The sequence below is a fragment of the Hippopotamus amphibius genome, chromosome 3 (genome assembly GCF_030028045.1).
Source record: "Hippopotamus amphibius kiboko isolate mHipAmp2 chromosome 3, mHipAmp2.hap2, whole genome shotgun sequence".
Lineage (NCBI taxonomy): Eukaryota > Metazoa > Chordata > Mammalia > Artiodactyla > Hippopotamidae > Hippopotamus > Hippopotamus amphibius.
The window spans coordinates 184,438,938-184,460,976 of NC_080188.1; the positions used below are offsets into that span (position 1 = coordinate 184,438,938).

The 22,039-nt window shown below is 36.6% G+C and overlaps 1 protein-coding gene across 1 annotated transcript in view; it reads left to right on the plus strand.

The window, feature by feature from the left end:
• ESRRG (estrogen related receptor gamma) overlaps nt 1–22,039 on the plus strand; it is a 216,135-nt gene that overhangs the window by 147,427 nt on the left and 46,669 nt on the right. Inside the window, exons 4-5 of the mRNA XM_057729140.1 lie at nt 7,822–7,932; nt 11,592–11,753. Coding sequence (XP_057585123.1) covers nt 7,822–7,932; nt 11,592–11,753 — 273 coding nt within the window. The remainder of the gene's footprint in view (nt 1–7,821; nt 7,933–11,591; nt 11,754–22,039) is intronic.

Genomic DNA, 22,039 nt, shown 5'->3' on the forward strand with positions numbered 1-22,039 from the left:
GGAGTAAAAGTATTTTTCTTTCCTCCTGCTAGTTCATCATTCTGCCTCGTGCTTTTCATACACCCCCTATCATGATGCAAGTATGCACAATAATTGGGTTTTATCTGCCCCTGCTCCTGCTTTTGGAGTATATACCACATGCTCTTTTCCGAAAATAGAATTTGATGACAGAGAAGCAGTACAAACACAGTGCTTAAGAACATGGGCTCTGCAGCCCTGGTCCCCAGCTGCCACCCTGACTCAGCCTCTTCCCAGTTCTAGTTTTCTCATTTGTAAAATGGGATAATAACAGCACCTGCCTCATTGGATTGCTATAAGGATCAAATGTATTCATGTACATAAAACAATGAACCCATTGCCTGCAATATAAGAAGCTCTCAATAATCAGTGGCTGTTTTGGTTGATTCCAAGAGGCTTCATAAAGGGATTGAGTCAGTCCATTCACCATGAAGACATTGTTTGATACGGAGATGCAGGTATTAGGAGTCAAAAGTCTGCTGAGATAGGAAGAGAGGAACTAAATCGTGAAGCCACGATGAACACTATCACTGTGTATTTTGAGAAGGACAGTAAGTAAGAGAAGATAACGAGGGCTTGGCGTGTTTTATTATTTCTCATGATCCTCAAGAATTTAATGTGGTTAGATTCTCCCTGGAGTATATGTATCAATATACAAATAATTTTTATTCATCCCTTTACTGTGGTGCCTATAAATAAACACAAATACTCTATGTGAAACTGGTACTCTGTACGGAGGTTGTTCTGAGGGAGAACCACATCAGAGGCTGACACTAAAATTCCCTGCTCTGTGTTTTCATGCTGCTGATCTGCCTCTGCTTCCTTTCCTACATCCCCTCAAAGGGATTTTCTCTGACCTCTGTTTATGATGGTTCCCTCACAGAAATCTCAGGCAAATTCAAAGGTGCTTCTAGGTACTTCTTTTCCTGAACAGAAGGAGCCAGATTTCCTTCCAAAGCAAAGGAAGCCACAGTATCAGAAGACATAGTGGATTATGGTTTTTTCTGGGTATATGCCCAGTAGTGGGATTCCTGGGTCATATGGTGGTTCTGTTTTTATTTTTTTAAGGACTCTCCATACATCTACCCAGAGAAAACTAATTCAAAAAGACACATGCACCCCAATGTTCATTGCAGCACTATTTACAATATCCAGGACATGGAAGGAACCTAAAGGTCCATCAATAGAGGAATGGATAAAAAAAGATGCGGTGCATATATACAATGGAATATTACTCAGCCATAAAAAGGAGTGAAATTGGGTCATTTGTAGAGACATGGATGGACCTAGAGACTGTCATACAGAGTGAAGTGAGTCAGCTAGAGAAAAACAAATATCAAATATCGTATATTAACACATATATGTGGAATCTGAAAAAATTTGTATAGACAATCTTATTTACAAAGCAGAAATAGAGACAGATATAGAGAACAAATGTATGGACACCAAGGGGTAAAGGGGGAGTGTGGGGTGAATTGGGAGATTGGGATTGACATATATCCACTATTGATACTATGTATGAAATAGATAACTAATGAGAACATACTGTATAGCACAGGGAACTCTACTCAGTGCTCTGTGGTGACCTAAATGAGAAGGAAATCCAAAAAAAGAGGGGGTATGTGTATATATATAGCTGATTCCCTCTGCTGTGCAATATAAACTAACACAATATTTTAAAGCAGCTATACTCCAATTAAAAAAAAGGAAAACTATAAAAAAAGAAATACGTAAGATACAAGAAAAATAAAAAAGACATAGTGGAAGAGAAGTTCCCACCCTCTTCACCTTCTTGCTTCATAAGTTTTACTTTCCCAGGCTGTTCCCCATCCTCAATTACATGTCACTTTTGATAACATTTAAATAATCCAGCTATTTATTTAGCAGTCATTAAAGTCACTAATCTTTTAAAAAAATTATTTCACTATCTTTTTAAAGATTATCATTACTTCAGTGTGACTCTTTGCATCTTTCTTAAGTATTCCAGGGGTCCACGTAGTTAACGTTTTTGGCAAACCTTTGTTTAAGAACAATATTATAAAAGCCTCATCTTTAATTTAGCAAAGTGGGCTAGGGTAGCCTCGTGTAATTCTGTGAAGGGGAGATCTTTTATTATCCTATGAAGTGCCTCTGACTTGGTGCTATTAAAAATGTGAAAAATACTTTTGACTTTGGACTATGTAGTACTGTAAAAATTTGCATTTAGGCATAAAATGTAGACTTAAAATTAGCTGACCTAAGAAGGCCTGGTGCTGAACTGTTTTACTTCTGTTGGCGTTTATTTGCCTCGCAGCGTTTTTTTTCCCCTCTTTCCCTATTCTTGCTTTCTCAATTTTGTAAATTCTGACAACGTATGAGATTTGTGATTCCCTTGTGGCAATGTAGGCGCATGCAGTATTTGAAAAAAGAGCATGTGAAACATTCTGTTTGGTAGGTAATGCCAACTATTAAAATATTTTATTTTAAAAAAAGGGGGTAATGGTAGTCTCCACATGAACAGAGAATCCAGTTGCCTTAATTAACTTCAAATCCTGTCAAACATTGAACATTGTGGGTATCTTATTTCCTGGGAGAAATCTTCTTTTTAAACTTTTTCAAAAATGGTTTACGAGTGAAGTCCAAACAGAAATTGTTTGTATTTAAGATTGTGAAGATGTAGAGAGACAGGCTTTGTCACTGTCAGTGGAAATATTTGGATTAGATTGATGTTTGTTTATGGCAAATCTCAATTTTCCAGGACCTGATTGTAAATATTGTTGTGTTTCTTTGTTTGTTTCTGCCGAAATAGTTTGAGATTTTTACATGAAATGTATTACATTAATTGGATAATTATCAGTTCTCTACTTAACTTTGTATTGTGTGTTTATAGCTAAACTCAGAGAAAGCATTTTTCTTTTTGATAGAATTTGCGTTAATTTCTGTATTTATTCTAAAATAATCTCTAAATAATAATATTAGCAGGGATGAGTAGCAAATAGAATAGGATACTACAGATTTCTGTAATCACTTAGACATCAAATAGTACCATTATTTGGGTTTTATCCTTTGTATTATCTTACCATTCAATCATTCCTCAAATCTGTTTACCTACAGAAGTGAGGCAGGGTAGACTGTCAGACTCCATGGGGGTAGATTTTCAATAAATGATCATGATGTAAAATATATTTCAGTAAATAATATGGCAATATTTCAACAAAATAATGATATAATGTCAATTTCCTTGGGATTTTAAGGTTTATAAAATATTTAATAGTGCATTTGTATAATACCCATATATATTAGTATATTATATGAATGTAATATTGGATCATTACAGCAAAACATCAGGGAGGTTATTGTCTTAATACTCATATTTGGAAAAGCAAATAGGTTAGGGAACTCAACAAAGTTTACAGAGCTTGTTAATGAAAGAGCCAGAAAGTAACCATTCTGACTTGCAAACTATGCTTTTTTTTAAAAAATATTCTTCATATAATTTTTAGGAATAAATTATTATATAATTACAATTGGAAACATTTTCCTGGAAAAACTTTAAAACTAGAAATATCCTGAAGACAGGCTTTATTTATTTATTTATTTATTTATTTATTTATTTATTGGAGTATAGTTGCTTTACACTGCTGTGTCAGTTTCTGCTGTACAGCAGAATGAATCAGCTATACATGGACATATAGCCCCTCTGTTTTGGATTTCCTTCCCATTTAGGTCACCACAGAGCACCAAGTAGAGTTCTCTGTGCTGTACATTAGGTTCTCATTAGTTATCTATTTTATGCGTAGTAGTGCAGGTATGTGAAAATAGACTTCTTGATATCTGTATACTATTGTTTTATCAGACCCTTAAAAATAACATTGTTAAAATTTCAGTGCCTGTGTTATTATGACTCAGGTGAATAAATCTGTTTATTTTCAAAGATGCGCAAATAAAGAGGCTGGGTCCACATGTTTGAAGATGTAGTTTGGGTCAGTTTAACTTTTAGAACTGTGTAACTTGTGTATTTGTCCTTGGGGGAAAAAAAAAAACTGATTTTACTGCGTATGTTTTTCCTCCAACAGAACCGAATAAATTGATGAATAATTTTAGTATGATGTAGAAGTAGTTGCAGGTGTATTACTAGGTTTTGAGTACAAATGTTTTCCTGAGTGTGAAGTCATCTAAACTAAATTATCACCATCACCATCACCATCATCATTTCACTAGAAGATGCATAAAAAGATTTTCCAGATTTTTAAAAGAAAATAAAAGCAGTATAAATAGTTTTTACTTGAAATTGTTGATATTTGCCTACTTTGAACCCCCTAACATGGGAATAAAAATTTCACATATAAGTTTTTATGATCTTTTAAAATATATTGACTCTAGAAATTTTTACCATTAATTGTTATCTGAACTGGGCAGGAACACTTTTCTCTGTATATTGACTGCCCATCAATTTTCAGTTGTATTAATTATTAATTAAGTAGTATTAATATCTAATTTTTCCCTCTACAGTAATCTACTGAATACCATATAGATAAAGTTACAAATCATAAGAGAATGCTTTGTCCAACTGATCTCTATTTTAGGAAGTAAAGAATGCATTAAATCATGGCTTTTATAAAAAGTACTTGAGTATTTAGAAACTGGACAGATATGTAGATGGTATGGATGGATGGATGCATGGGTAGATGGCTGGATAGATGGATGGATGGATAGATGGATGGATAGATAGGAGTTTATCTATCCACACGCTGAAAGGAGGTGTGGGAGAGGGAAGAAAGCAAGAAAAAGAAGGAAAAGAAGAAAGAGAAAGCGAGAATGAACATGAGAGTGAGACCCCTCCTTTAGATTTTGGAGGAGCATGTAGAATAATATGGATATCTCAGTAATTCATTGTTCAAAGTTGAAAGGAAATGCACGGTAATAAAATTGTTTCGCAATACTTAAGAATCTGTTCCTACAAATACAAAAAATAACCCATAATAGAAAATAAAAATTCTGTCAATCAAGGATATATATTTTTTCTTCATGATTTTAATAACTAGTTTTCAATGTTGCACTTTTCCCATAAACTTGGGCCAGTTGGCTAAGCTGATTGGTCGCTTTAGTGTGATATGACTGTATCAGAGTTGTTTCCAGCCAGGACCTTGAATCCAGTCTTTCAGCCACAGCCCTCTTCCATAGCCTTCAGGATGGACAAAATCCATTGTCAGAAACTCAGCAGCTCTGACGCGTGTGTTGGCACGTACGCAGTGTGCTGTTCAGTATTTGGGGTGTGAGGCTGTAGAGCTCATGGTGAATACATGCCCAGACTAACACCAAAAGCAAATTTTGGAGTCTGCAAACCTAATCAAGATGTATCCTATAAGCTTTCTTTGTTCTTTTTTTTTTTTAATTAAAAAATTTTTTTGGAATACAGTTGCTTTACAATGTTGTATTAGTTTCCGCTGTACAGCGAAGTGAATCCATTATACACATACATATATCCACTCTTTCTTAGATTCTTTTCCCATATAGATCATTACAGACTATTGAATAGAGTACCCTGTGCTATGCAGTAGGTCCTTATTAGTTATCTAATTTATGTATATTAATGTGCGTATGTCAAGCTTTCTTGGTTCTAACAATTTCAGAGTTATTTTAAATGCTCCCTCCTTTTTTTAGCCTTCGTCTGTCATTGTCTTTCTCTATGTTTGTTTCATCCTGCCTTCTTTTCACACCTCTAATCATATCATATTAATGTTCACATTGGATTAGAATTAGATGCCAAACACGTTGCAATACAACTTTTAATTATATGTGCTTTTAATTTTCTAAATTTTTATTTTGAAATCTTTAACGCTGTTATAACAAAACAGATTTGAATAGCTCTCAGATGACTGGATAAAATGTGGCCACATAAGATAAACTGGAAAAATATCTTGGAGAAAGACAGAAATGGAAAAAATAAAACATGATTAAAGGGGGAAAGGGGAGAAGGTGTTAAACTTTAGTAAATATAGACACAATAAAAATAGAACATTAGAAATTAGATAAAGAAAGGAATGGAAGTCTACTGTAGGTGCAAAAGTGCTTTAAAAGCAGCAGTCAAGAAATATAGTTTCTTTGTGACTCACAAGCACTGCTATTTTCGTTGAATACTTAGAGACTGTACCTAAGTTCTTTGTTTTTTGGTATTTGTTTGCCTAAACCTACTTATTTGCTCTTGAAGTTGTCTCCTGATTTCATGTGAACTCTGCTCTGATGTTTCACTTTGACATTTCAAGGTTTATCTAGAACCAAGTGTATGTTTGTGTGTGTCACTAAAAGGAAGTCAACTCTTAAAGTAGTATTATTAACGTAAGGTGAAAAGTTATGTTTTTCTTTAGCTCATGGATTGATAATCATCTTTTACATTTGAGTATATATATTCATCTTCAGGATTCACATAGAAACATATCAGACTTTCCCAAACTGTTTCATATAACTGAGTTACCCCACAACTCCCCAAACAGGATCCTTGGTTAAATTGATTTGCAAAACATTGCATAGGCTGTTTCTCCCTCTGAGAATTTTACAGAGGTTGTTTGCATATTAAAGGACCTCTGAGAGGCCCTTCAGTAAAATAATAATATTGAGGATACTCAAACCAAATCTATCTTCTAAACAGTTTGAAAAACACCAAAATGTGTACAATGAATTACTTGGTTGAATTTATTAATGGATAATGTTAATACTATTTTATCAATTAAGGTATAGCTTAAGACTACAAAAGAATCTCTTACCCCTCTCTTACTCCCAAGTAATCTTCTCTTTATTTGATAAAGATTTATATGGTTCTATCCTAAACTTTATATAGTTTTATTCTAAACTTTACAGACCGGAAACCAGGGTATTAACAAGTTCCCCTCCCCCCCCCACCCCCATGTAAATGAAACAATTCTTTCTTTATATCCCTTTTTTGCCCCTTTGCCCCTTTCCTTAATCCTGTAGGTCCATTGCCAGCAAAACCTCCCCGAATCTTGTCCCCATGCATCACTCATGGGGAAAAGTGTTACTAAACGCCAGTCTGCTTTTGCCTACTTTCTAGCTTCACACGTCATCTCTGCCCTCCTAACAAATCCCTCCTTCACCATCCTAGCCCCCTGAATTCTTTCAGGAATCTCCTTTTTCTATCCTGTGTTCAGTCTAAACCTGCTCTCAGTTCTCTCTCATTTGAAGGAAAATATAAATGTGTGCCAAAATGTAAAGGACATTCCCCTTCAGAGACGTTGACGGTAGAGCATGGAACGATCCTTGCGTCTTACCTTTTGTAGTAGGGTATCGGCTCTCCACAATGTGTATGGGTTTTCAACTCAATTTAATTCCACAGGTCCATGTGGAGTCCTCTCATAGACTGGGTCGGATGGGGCAGCTCTGCGTCTACTGATCTATTCAAGCCCACACATTGAGCTTTCAGGGGTGACTGATGAAGAGGATACCCATTGCCATTGTCTTTAATTTGAGAAAGTGAATTAGCACCAGATTTTGTTTCTATTAATTCTTTGTATTAATTCTCAAGGAAAGGTGCCTTTTCTTTCATATGTAGGCAACTTTGATGGCTTGCATAAACGTCTTTCAGCTTGCTCATCTCTGCCACATTTGGTTTCCAACCTCTGGCAGTCTTGGTTTAGCCATCACTTTTTTTTTTTTTTTCTTTTTTTCTTTTTTTTACATTCCTCTACTCCCCTGGACCCTTCTGCACTCTACTCTCTGTTTGCTTAGGACCCCTGGACGATATTCTCTATGTATTCGGTCTCAAAGATAGTTACCCCAACAGTAAGTTAGTGTTGTCTTTGCCCACAGGAGTGCGTCTTGACAGAGTACGTGGAGGTCGGCAGAAGTACAAGCGCAGAATAGATGCGGAGAACAGCCCGTACCTGAACCCTCAGCTGGTTCAGCCAGCCAAAAAGCCATGTAAGTACAGCAGACGTGTCTGGCTTTCCAGCACACGACATCCTTCCCAGCTGGCTCTAGGTACATCAGTTTTGGCATGCCCGTTTTTACTGACTCCAACGAGACGTCTCTTTATTGAGGGGCAGTGGGGAGGGCTATGGCTTTATTCCCAAGGATTGCCTTTGAAGAGCAACTGCAGCGCAGCTAAAAATTCTTTTTTCCTATGGTTTTCTACCCCCGCCTCCCCCTGACCTTTTTTACCTAGTCATTTTGTGGAAGCGTAAGCATACTAAGGCATAGCTTATATACTGCGAATTTTACATTTACGGGTTATCTTTATTTTCAGAGGTACCTAAAATGGATTGTACCGTGATCATTCGTTCATTGGAGCTGTTAGTTTCAGATTTCACAAGAAAGTGATTTTTGTAGTTTTCACTAACTAAATGAGTTTGACTGGTCAACCTCCCAATGAAAATACATTAGGAGCCTCACTGATATGGAGCTATAGAAGGTTATCACACTAGCTAACAATAGATTAAAACAAGGATGAGCCCTACTAATAACAAGCATAGGTTGGTGGTTCTGTTTCAGATGCCCTTATGGGCATCATGAATTGGTTTTTAAAAGCCCATGATTTGATAATGTCCAGCTACAGTTTGAAAGGATGGTAGGTACCTAGCTAAAATGAATGCAAGCCCCATTCTCTTTGTCATTAGCTGAAAAGAGCTAGAATATAGATTGAGGCAGTTAACTGTGTTCCAGTTTCTGAAAAATCAGTTCAAGTCTATAGTGCCAAAGAGCTAAGATTTTAGGATGTTTAGGCACAGAGTTTATGTGAGGCACTGAAAGCGCTTTGGTGAAAACAGTTCTCACATACAGCTGTCTCTGTCTCAGAAGACGTAACCGGCCCTCACCAGAGGAAGTTGCAGCTCTAGCAGTTCTAGAAAGGACACAGGTAATTTTGGATCTGCTTTCAGGGGAAGAGAAAAGATGTCCTCTTCTCATTCAGATCCTCCAGGAGGGGTCGCTGCTGTGCATCGTCCGTGTGAGCATATGGGCGTCTGTTAAATAAATAAAACAGACCCTGAACTGTAAATGAGAGGACATTTTAGCTATGTCAAAGGAAGAACAACCCGTTTTACATAAAATTAAAGCTTAAGTGAACATATGGCATAGTTTCCTTTTGCTTTTCCAAAAAACATTATGTTGATTATACCTTCAATTGTCCAATCTGGCATCTTCTCCTCAGCCTGCATAAGCTGTTTGGCATTCTGCAAATACAATCTAGGACTGCATTAAGCAGATTTTGCACATTAGAGTAAAAAAACTTTCTGATAATACAATAAAATGCAATAAACACTAATGCTTAACTTCATTAGAGGTTTCGTTTTCCTGGATTCACTAATATCCAGACTGGCCGTTTCTCATTCATTTTATACGAATGTCAGCTAACACCATTGATGATTTCCTCTACGGAGAGAAAAATGAGCACCAGCCCTTTTGTAAGTCCACAGGATAAAGAAACAGCTATGGTTTTCGGCGTAAACCTGAGAAATTGGGAAGAGGCTTGTCAAGTACCTTTAAGAAGATTACAGCAATTTCCGTGAGCTCCATTTGTCTGAGATAAAAGAGGACTTCTAATAAATCATTACTCATTATCTTAAGGCCTCTGTGTTCATTTTCCTTAGTCCATCCAATTAGTGTGTTTTGGTAACAAACATTTATAAAACTTAATTTTCAGATCCTGTCAGATAAGTGTCAAGAGACCAGGCCTGGGCTTTGCTGAGAAAGTGGCTGGGGGAGATTTCTGGAGCCTGACTGATTGTTTGTGTATTGCAAAAGCCCAAGAATGAAAATTGGGTTCTATTGATTCTAATTAGGGAAACATTAAATAAGATTTACCTAGAAACAGTGCTGCTGGCTATTCCATTTTCTGAATGATAGAAATTTCTAAGCTTCCACCAAATTTCTCTGACCCCCTCCAGTCAAGTATCTATTGACTAGGATAAAACAGGTAGCATTTTCCCTGTACTAGAAGAGCTCGAATCACGATTTCCTTCCATTACATTTTTTGTGCCCTTTATTATTGCATTTTCGTCTAATCTTGAGACTCTAGTAGTTGCTGACAGGTTTTGTTGCACTGTCAGAGCAATGAAAGTGGCAACTTTCCAAGCGTAACTAAAAAATGGGGTGTTGTTTCTCTTGCGTAAATGAGAAACAAATATTCTCTGCAGATCCTACAAATTAAAAAAAGAGAAGCTCTATTTGATTTTAATTTTTTTCTAGAAAATATGATATTTGGGAATACTTCCTCCCAAATCTGTATCTTTAATTTGATAGTAATTAAATATTACTGCCAGGGAATGGTTATCTGTTGATAATTTGAAATAAGCAGAATTCATGTAGCTGTCATAGTAATAAAAATTTTAAACTATATCAGAAAAATTACTAATTGTAGCTTGGATAAGTATCCTTGTTAATGTTACAGGAGACAAAAAGAGAGCTATGTTTTCAATTCTAAGGTATATGAAGTCTTTTCATTTTGAGTTTAAAAAGTTAAAAATTTATAGGGAAAGGCAAATGGTCTAGCAAACATAGAGGGACCATTGGCTTGACTCACAAAGATCCCATTAAATACCCTGGTTTTCTAGAGTAATGGTACATAGGACATTGAAATATCTGGGTTTACTCTTACCTGTTTTTATCTCCTCACTTAGAAGAAAGTAGCAAATCCAAAGCTACACGTAGAAATTGAAAATAGGGCCAACAAGAAAAATCATTCTGTTAGCAAGGCTTTATAACCCCTTCCATAAACTCTCACATGGCCCTGAGCGATAAAACACATTTGATGTGATGCTCTCCATTTGTCTCTAGTGTTTATTTTATGAAGGATTTTAAAAACATATATCACAAATTTCGGACAGATAAATCTGAACCAGAAAATGAACTAAAGACAACAGATGAAAATAGAGGATTAAAGAATTAGATGCTCTGAAGAGAAAATACTGTCACATTTAAGTAGGAGTATTTTTCTGGAAAGTGACACTGGCTATATTTGGAAGATGGGCTGCATGTGTGGGGAGGGGGAGAAAGAAAAGACATTCCTATTGAATGCATCCCACAGAGAGAGAGTTATACAGTCAGTAATTCACCCAGGCAGAAGGGCTCTGACCTTTGCTCTTCTTTAAAGGAATTAGGACAATTAATGACTTTCAGGCCCATTATGTCTACAGGCAGTAGGAGTTCTTTGCCTCCCACGTAAGTTCTGTATTTCAGTGCTTTCTGTGGATTTTTATTTTAAAGCTGTTGTATACTATTTAATCTGCTTCCCCAAATCCCACTTAAGAATCAAAGAGCAAACCCAGAAAGCATCTAACTTCTCTTATCTGTTTGCTCTAAAAAATTTCATTACAGGACAGATGCTTCATTCCAGCAAAGGCAGGTAAAGACAAGAAGAAGCAAAGAACTATTACAACTACAGTGGCTCATTTCTTGCTATGGGTTTTTCGGAACACTGTTTAATATACATATATTGAACCATAGATGAAATATGTGGGGTTGATTATACGCGATTTGAGTTTTGTTGGGTTTTTTTTCCTCAAAACACCGCCTAGTATAGAATGTGTGAAAGAGGGATGATGCTACTGGTGATCTTGTAGTGCTCTCATCTGATCCTGCAGATAACAAGATTGTCTCACATTTGTTGGTGGCTGAACCAGAGAAGATCTATGCCATGCCTGACCCTACTGTCCCCGACAGTGACATCAAAGCCCTCACTACACTGTGTGACTTGGCCGATCGAGAGTTGGTGGTTATCATTGGATGGGCGAAGCATATTCCAGGTACATTTTCTGAAATGAAAAAGAAAAGGTTGCAATTAATTCCCTAGTTTGTGTATGTTGATTTAGGCAAATTCACAATTTCCTCATTAGGATTTTTTTTTAAATTTACTTTCTTATTTTATTTTTTTGATTAATTTCTTGTTTTTGACCGTACCACACTGCTTGTGGGATCTTAGTTCCCCGACCAGGGATTGAACCTGTGCCTTCAGCAGTGAAAGCGCTAAGTCCTAACTGCTGGACTGCCAGGGAATTCCCATTCATTAGGATTTTTTTTTAAACCTTTACATTTGTTTTTGTCATACTTAATTTAGAGCTTTCCTGATCCTAATGGAATCATAAACTTTTTCATCTGTACCATCTTGAATGGTTGTTAATTATTTTTTCACATATGAAGATACTATTGCCAACCTAAGGTAAAGAGAGTATAACTTATTAAAATTTTTTTTATCCCTTTTAGAAGTCTGAGTTTTCTCCTAAGGAAATACTTCTACATTTTCTTTAGAAAAATGTTTGTGACCGGAGTAGTCTAGATACCTTTTTTCCTTTAAAATCACTCATTGCATTGTTTGTGGTGGTGATTTATACTGAATTGCTTTTCATACTTGCATATTTCTTTGGTTTACAATTAGATATTTACCATGAATTTATACATAAATTATGAAAACTGACAGCATAAATTTTCTCCTACGGTGATTTAAAAGTAGTATTTTAAAATATCCAATTATTTTTCTCACCAGACCCGTCCTTAGATCAGTGAACACATACCTGATCACAGGGTTTAAGAATTTTAGTAGTCTGCTTGAATTATTGTTCGTTTGAGCTTTGATCTTCAAATAGTTTACAAACAAATTTTTGGACGATGAGCCCAGTTTCTTTGGTACAGTGAACTTATTTCTGTCTCCTTAAACTAGTTTGTCTTTATGCTTTGAACGCTACAGTAATTTCTTTAATCAAATTGATGGAAGTCCCTTTCCCAGCCCACACTGAAACCAATTTATTGGTCATGATACGCCAGCTATGTTGCTAACAGTCGTAACGAACTGTCAGGCGATATCGCAGTGAAGCTAATTTGAAGTCATTAGGTGTGCAGCGTTCAGGCGACAATTTGTTACAGTGCTTGGGAACACAGCTGACATTTCTGAATGGCTTTGTTCGCTGCAGTTCTAGATGAGACCAAGCAAATTGTAAACTAATTTAAACATCACTCTGTATTATACCAGCTACTTTGTCTTACACTGTTTGCTAATAAAGCACCCCAAATTAAGTCAAAACTAGTTAAATAGGTGAGCTGGAGTGTGTTCTTTAGAAGATACTTCTGCAAGGGTCACTACATCTAAAAGAAAGATGAGAATTTGATCTTGTGGATAGCTGCTTTGCATTTGGATTGTAATCGCATCTGTAAGACTTTTAGAGAAAGCAAAAAAAAAAAACTAGAATATGCTAAAAGATGGTAAGACATTGGGAGTTGTAGCAGTGGAAACAGCCAGAATTTGCCTATACAATATATGAAAACTTATTTGGAAGGAAAGTGTTATGAAGGGTTTTAGAAAGAAACAAAACTTAAGATTTCTTGAAGTGTCCACAGATACTTTTTAAAATAATAAATATATATTATATCATTTATATTTATACACACACACATATATTCATATACTTAAAACAGCATTATTCTAACACAGGTTTCCTCAGTCTTGACGCAATTGATATTTGGAACCAGATAAGCTTTTGTTATGGGGGCTGTCCTGTTCCTTGCAGGGTATTGAGCAGCATCCTTAGTTTCTACCTACTAGCATCTTTGAGTTGTAATAAACAAAAGTGTTTTAAGACATTGCCAAATGTCCTCTTTGGAGGCAAAATCCTACCCCTCTTCCCCAGTTGAGACCCATTGTTCTAATCCAGGAATCAGATATTATTATCCTTAATTCAAAGATAGGGAGACCTGAGGGCAGAGAGAGGTAAAACACTTGCACAAGTTCACAAATGTATCCAGAGCCTTCAGAGCCCATATTCAGCACTGCTTCCTGGAGTAGAGTCAGGATAGGTTAGTGCCCCCGTTGACTACATGTGAAAGAATTATTTCAAAATAATAATGATAGTGTTAACTGTTATTAATAACAACAGCGTAAAAGGCTATGTCACTCTGACTCCAAACAGCCCATTATTTCAGAGAATTCTGCCCAAGTTCTCCTCGAATTAAGAAACTTGTTAAGCCCATATTTTGATATTGTACAGATGTTCCATAATAACAACCAAGAAAAGTCAACAACTCCTTCCAATGCTCTCTGGTGAGGAAAAGTCAGTGATAAATTTGCGGGTCCAGTTGTGTATCTAAGTAGAAATGTCAGCTTACAGAGGAACTTGTCACAGTAAAGGGGCCCTGGTGACTTTTGTGAAGACAGTAACTTTAAATAACTATGAGTAACAGTGTTTCCAGTGGTGGAAACAATTGCTATACGATTATGTGTTCAGTCTTAAACTGAGGCTTAGAATTGGTGGGGGCTGAGGTTATTCTCTCTCCCCAGCAAATGCCAGAGGAGGTTACTGTGCAGTGATGATTCACAGCCCTGGTTTTCGTGATACCCGGAAGGTGTTCTAAATGATGGCAAGGAGTATCTTGGCTTTTCAGAGAGGGATTAGCAAAACACGAATTCACTGAAATGCTTTTAAATATTGTAACAGTAAGAGTGCCATGCAGTGTTCAGAGGTAGAAAGAAAAGATGCTGTGATATCAGTGTGCTGGTCTATATACCTGGGTTCCGGGAGCCTGGGCACGATAGCAACATGGACTGTGGGATAGGGAGGGGTAAAGCCAAAGAGAATATAAAGATTAGAGTCCCATTTCTGCCTTCATAAAAGTAAAAATGTGTTTTCGATACCATAACCTAGTCCTGATAACAGGAGTCAGAGCTGGAATTAAAACCAAATCAGAACTGAAATTTCACCTGTCTTAATCTTCACTTCAAAACTGTTTTTTTTAATGCTTATGTTAAAACTAAAGTGAAATCCATATTAAGATATACTAAAATCCAAGCCTTTGCTCTCTTTATGCTCCTCTCTGCGGAATCACACACACACACACATAGACAAACACACTTTTAAAAAATTAAGTTTAGCATCTAAGATCAGATCAGTAGCTTTTCTGTACTACTGGGAAGGTACTTTCGTATACTTGCTTTTGCTGCATAAGAAAGTGACAAATTCAACAAAAGAAAATATTGAAGAAAAATACATAGAGAGTGGAGTTTTTTTTTTTATCAGTAAATAGAATTAGTTGACTTACTTTAATAAATCACATAAATGGAAAAGTGTGTTGTTCTGAAACATGACCATACTTTATCTCTAGAAGCAAAAAGATCACAAGGGCTTTAGAAAATGCTTGACTTTAGTTGAAGGAGCATAAGGGCACCAGAACAGATGATGGTGCCCTAATAGCCCTTTTTAAGAATGACAGGGCCCCGCCATTAGCATCCTTTTATATCCTTGGAAATTGCTCATGCCTCGCTTTTCTGGTTCCTATCTGCCTGACTCTTTTTTATTTCTCTTTCAATTTCGTCCGCGCTCGGATAAGCGCATGCTAACACAATATGATTGAGCTGTAAAATGGAACGCTGTCGCCTCTAATCTCTTTTATGTAGATACGGAGGTCCTGCACACTCCACTTCATTCTCTCCCCATTGTTGGCCTTTTTTAGAATGGACTGCCAAGTAATGGAGGCGCCGTCAAATATTAGAGCTAGGTTTCACAGGGTGTGATAAGATGATTATCAGCCCAGCAGTCAGATCTATTATTGTTCTTTGTGGTTGATTAAAATATTATTATGTACTGTAACTTTGTTAGCAAAACGCAGAATGTGCTTCATCAGATGGTGCTTAAAAAAGCATCACCCATATTAGCTGACCTATGTAAGTGGCTTAAATATATTTTTGGATCTTGCCAGATGGATTACTTTAAAAGAAGAGAAAGGTATTTGAACAATTAAGTGAGTGAATGAATGTATTTTAGAAGTGTTTGTTTGTTTGTTTGTTTTTTACCTTTTATCAAGTATGGCAAACTGTCAGGTGGGCTTGCTTATTTTTAGCATGACAGATCAAACAATTACCTGCTAAAGAACGAGGACTCTGTTCTAGTTTGGGGACTCTTAGTCACATTTTTAAACAGGAAAAAAAAAAAACCTATAATTTTTCTTCATACCAAATGAAGGCAGGAAATATTAAGCTTGAAAAGAAAACCACACAAGGAAATAGGTGATCCAACAGTTTTTATATATAATTAGTTATTCATGTAAGAAACAGAAGTCTAAAGTATGGAAACCAGTATTCTCCATTTACTCTGAAACTTTTTTTTAAATAAAACATTCACTTAGGAAAATGTATTAAAAATTGCTCAAGTTAGCTTTTTATAGTTTTCTCAACGGAAGTATTTAGAATTTTCTGCAAATGACAGAAATCTCTAAAGAACATGGATAAAGTATTTCTATATTAGGATATAAATTTTGTGAGAAAACACCCAAGAATATTTTGAACATTTATGGCTAATGATACTGTTTAAAGATATATTTATTGTTTAATGCATTTTATGTAGAAGCCATTTTTTAAGATTTTATCCTTCCCTAGACAAAGTTGTGAAGGTTTTGTTTTTTAAATGTCCATTACTTATCTTAAACTGCTGGCACCATTATGTGATTATGATATGTGAAAAAGCACAAAAAATTGTGGTGGAAATAATTACTATATGATTATGTTTGCATTTTTGTAACACCAGGTAAGTTTTCACATGCAAGAAATGGCATAGTGGACCAAGAGCATTATGTTATCTATAAAAAGGACATAATATGCTGTTTTGGATCTATATCATTGGCGCTTGAAAAATGTATTATTGATTAGTTGATTAAAAATATGCATAGCACAAAACTGTTAATTGGCTCTGAGGCCCCACCCTCCACCCCATTCCATAACTGAATTTACATGTAGTTGTAATTTCTACTTTGCTATGAATGAATTAAAGCTATTACGGCTCTTTTTCTCAGGATTAATTTTTCGTATATGCGTGTAACTTGATTTCAGAACTATGAAGTCGCTGAGCCTTTTAGTTAAGTGGAGAAATTTTTAAATTTAAGATCCAATGCCCTGGCACTTTCTAACACTATTTAAATTAGAACTATATTCAATTATCAGATAATTAGAACTTATATTTAATGTACCTTGTAGTTGTATACCTGTGTACCTGTAGCTGTGGTTTGTGAAAGGTAGCATAACTCTGAAAGTAAATCAGAAAACCTGAGGTGTATATAGTTGAGTAATATTTTGTAAGTTACATAATTGGTCTAATCATTAGTTATACTGTGAACATCAAATGAGGAAAAAAACATACGTGCAAATTACACACATGCATAATTATTTTGCCAATTATAAAGCATGATCTAAAATGTCAAATATTCAGTGTTCATTTTAGTGAGAGACTGCACATAGATTGTCATTTCATTGTAATCAGAGCCAAGTGATCCAAAAAGTTAGTATTCATAAGAGCTATTTCAAAAAAATGTTCAGAACAAACATCCCTTAAAATAGAAAGAGAGGGAGAGGTTATTTAACCAAGAGGATGATTGTGTGGATATTGTCATCATTCTGTCCTGTCCCAGGTGAGCAGGACCATCAGCTTCTAAATACTCAAGTTCATCCTCCTCGGCCACACCTAAAATAACTGAATGCTTATCAGTTTCTGAAGTCGCAGTTATGATATGGAGAAAGGAACTCCTTGAAAACTATGTTGTGAGAAAAATAATCTGAAATATCCCCTATAGACGCGTTCATTTTCTGCCACTACCCTTGCTAGAAAGGAGAGAGACCAACAAAGAAGTTTTGAGGTTTCCCAGACCTGGTTCAAGAGACACCCCAAATGTTGCTAAAGATGCTCGCAAAGACCTCTCCTCACCACTGGGTGCCATTGTTTGTGACCTAATGCACAGTGCTGTCACCATGCTGAGTTACCTGTGCTCGCGTGACCTCTATTCCAGCAGTACTTCTGCCCCATTACTAAGTATCCCCCAGGTATATTTGCTGTCCATTCATAGTCATGCCATTGCGTGCCTCTGATCAAAGAGGAATCATAATTTCATAGCAATCATGAATACAATTTAAGTATTTGAGTGTCTGCTATGGACCTAATGCTATGCTAGGTACTGTGGGGGTTACTGAAGATACAGGTGACCTGATCTCCACCCTGAATCATGGATCTGTGTCTGCATAGATACCTTTGCATACATGTGTGCATTGATAGGTGATAATCTTCTTTGTTGTGGGATTAAGCTTTCGATACAAAAATAACATCTATATAGTTTATTATTGCTTACAAAGCACTTTCATGAACTTTTATTTGATCTCCACAATTCTGTTTCATTCTTATTATCCCTGCTTTGTCGATGAGGAAACTCTAGAATCAGGAGGTTTGATTCACACTGTAAGTACTGTTCCTCGAATCCATAGAAGACTTAACTTAAATAACTTCTACCAGTGGCTTCATTAGGTCTTTCTCCCCTATCCTCATCTGCTTCCCCGTATGTTCTTTGTCATTTGTTCCAGATTACCTACCTGCCTTTTGTAACTAGTTTAGGCAAATGTAACATATTTGCCCCATCTTTAAGTTTTCTCTATATATTTATAAAATGAAAGGGGAATGGAAAGGAGAGTTGAATCAAAGAGGAAGTGTATGACACACCTTTAAAATCAATAAAGATCAAGGTGTTTGATTGACAGTGTGCCCTTTATATCCCTGATCACAAATATTAAGGAAACAAGGTGATCGCTGTGTAGCTACTGAGCTGACTAGTTGGAAAAGTTTTTAAATGATTGGTTGCTAAAATTGAAGGCTCTTCCTCCCCGACTCCGTTCAGATTCACTGGATTGAAGATTTCTCTATTTATCATGTCCTAAAATATGGTATCATTTTCAGGCAAGTAATTGTAATCATGAAACTCTTTTGAATGCTAAGGTGACAGAATGATTCTTGTCGTTCAGTTTACTGTATATCAGAAGGCTGAGCGAGCCTGCAATCTACCTGAGGATTATCAAAATATTGACACCGCATAGACCTGGCCCAGCTCATGTCTTTCTGTTTTGGAATTGTTTGTTCATAGAGATGTTACTTCCGATTTTCAGGTTCTTCTCAAGGCTACGTGATGAGTTCAAGAGAGAAAGACTTTTGTGTCTTGTGAAAAGAATTTTATATGGAAGCTGATTTAATTAGCGTAACACATATATGCTTAAATGTTTCGTTAAAATCTTTTTCCATCTTTGAAAGAAGAACTGGAGGGAGGAGTCAGAGCACGATGCTGGCATGTTTTGTTTCTCCCTCTGCTCCTCTTTGACCCCCTCTCCATCCCTAATCCCACCTCCCTCCTGTGTGCTGGTCACACGTTTTCCCCTGCGTCCCCCTTGCTGTGCCTCAGCCAATCTCCAAATGAATGCATGTCTATCGTGGCCTTGGCTTTGGCACTCTGGATATATTGATTAATAGTTGCCCTAAGCTCCTTTTAGCAAATCAAATTTTCACTTTTAGCAAGGATTTCGCCTCTGATTTATTCAGCAAAGTGAAATGCACTAAATTGACTTTGACATTCAGGGAAAATGGCTGAAAAACAAAGAGCAGAGGAAAGAGATATAAATTGTGTGGCAGCTGGAGACTGCAAGCATCAGAGAAACAGTTTTCTATAGAATACAGAGTAATTTGAAAGCACTTTTTTAAACACACAGAGAAGTGGTTTCTTCCAATAATAATTTTAACTGCTGAGTTTTCTTTTTGAAAGAGGGTGTAAGTGTTACTCAGCTGAACTCAGAATTTCTGGTACAACGCATTATATTTTGTAGATAAAAATAGCTACGTAATCCAAGATTGCCTACATCTAAATGAGTTTAGGAAAGCTAGGATGTAACCTAATTACATTGGAAAAAAGAAATAGTCAAGTCATCCTACACAAAATAGAATGGTTAATTTGAAAGTGTGAGTGCTGTATAGTAGTGTGTGAGTGTGCGTGTGTATGTTTGTGTGTGTGTGTTTGTGTGTTGTAAAGAATGGAGCTTTTTCATCACCATAAAGAGAATTTGAAATAATTTTGGATTATGAGCCTCAGAAAAGCCATGTAACTTTGCTCTTCTGTTTGCCTATTTGCCTGACAATGTCCACCTTGGCTGTGTTCTTTTACGTGACCAAGTCAGCCTACTTCCTTGTTAGACCAAGGTTCGGTGAATGTGACCATCAGGTTCAACATACAAAGTGTGGTTTTGGTGTGTAAAAAGAAATGGTGCTTTTGTAGATGAAGCAAAGAGTAAAGGGAGTTGAACGGAACTCTGTGGCCATCTGGGGAGGACTGAAAGGTGTGAGGAATACTGGGAAGAACTTTTGATTCTGCGACCTCGTAGACTGCTGAGGGGCTGGCAGAGGGGTGGAAGGAGAAGGGGGAGGGGAAATCTACAGCTGGAATTTGCTGTTCATTGACCTTTTTCTCTCCTGCATGAATTTTCCTTATTTACCAAAGTCAGGGTCCACATAGTCAAGGCACTGCCCTCCCTTTAACCATAATTTTCCATTGTTCTCTTTCCTTTCATTTTTGACAAATCTATGTCTCAAGTGACTCAAGCAATCTATATCAGTGGCATTTTGCCCATCAGATAATATCTTAACATTATACCAAACGTGTCCAGAGGCTTGTGATTTCCCTAAAACCAAGCTCCTTCCTCCCCAGTTCAAGCCACTTTTCAAGCTTTGCAACTGACTCTTAGAAGAACCCAATTAGAAGAATGTATTTAACCTGCAAGAAATCACTTTAATTGACCAAACTTTCTAAGAAGTTTACGGTATATGATAAATAGACACAATACCTCCATTTGTTTATAAATACCCTGATATTTCTCTTTAGAAGAAGAATTTTCTTGGTTTTCCCAGAAAAAAAGAAAAAACTATGATTTTCTCTGAAGTAATCAACCACTTTTATTTTTTATTTATTTTTGCCAGATTATATATATTTTTCCTCTAGCAAGAATCAGGAATGATGTACAAAGTACACAAACTCCAAGTCAAAGCGATATTCAGCTTTCATTTTACACTTGGATCTCTTAATGTGCAGTTCAGTGCTATCACTATATGACTTAAAAGTACTAATGCATTGTAATTTAGTTAAAGAGAAAAATATAATGGATAAATACCACCTCTTGGTAATTCTAAACGCTAGAGTCAATTCAACCTAGTTCATCCCACAATTTTATATGTCTCTATTAATCACATAACTTTGCTTCCAATAAGGAAATTATATTTCCATTGCTAGAATGGGCAATTAAGTCCTCACTACGTATTGTTCATATTACAAAATCAAGAAGGGGAAAGGACCAGTTTCTTCCACTGGGTTCAGATTAAGCCAGTGGATGACTGGTCGCCCAGGTCGGCAGCATGGCCTGTATGGATTTAGAGAGTCATCGGAGCCCAATTAAATACCGTGACTCCAGGGGTGTCTCTGAAGAGCAGAGCCCTCCTCTCTGTAGGAAAGGGGCTTCACACCTGCTTAACCTACATTAGGGAAGGATTAATTACCTGAAGTGCTGGGTTCCCTCAGCAAGTCAGCATGTTCGTAGCAGGGCACATGGTGGCCTGGGCTGAGGAGGGAGAGAGGGAGAGGGAGCAGCTGGGGGTTCGTGGAAGGACTGACTGCTCCTGACGTGGTCAGCACTTTAGGATAAAAAGTAGCCCAGCTGTACTTATTCTTGTGATTTTCTGTGTCATGGCAGGGCCCAGGGGCAGGGTGTCTGCAATGCAGATTTGTAAACGTAAAAGAGGAACACCCTCCCAAAGGGCCTTTCCACTGTGCATATTCTTCAAGTTGACCTTTCGGGGAAAAACATGGAATCTCTACTTAAACATTTCAGATTTATTTCTGAGTGGCTGTGATGCTGAAGCAAAGTGCTGTATGATACATGTCCCCAAAGTTTATAAACTATGCTCGCTTATTCAGAAACATGCCTAGAGGAAGTTTTGTGACACTCTTTTAAAAAATAAGGGAAGGGATCAAAGAGAGATCTCTTTCTTAAAAAATTAGTTCTTGGATGATAGAACCAGAGTGAACCTTAGAGATCATTTGCTAGAACTTTTGCATTTTAAGAGAAAGTACGATATTGCGGTCAGCAGTGTACCATCTTTGGAGTTAGAGACCTTGGTTCAAATGCTGATGTTGCTCCATGCCCGGAACTCAGTTTGCTTATATATAAGATGCAGATGATGATAGTAAAGTGACCAACTTGATA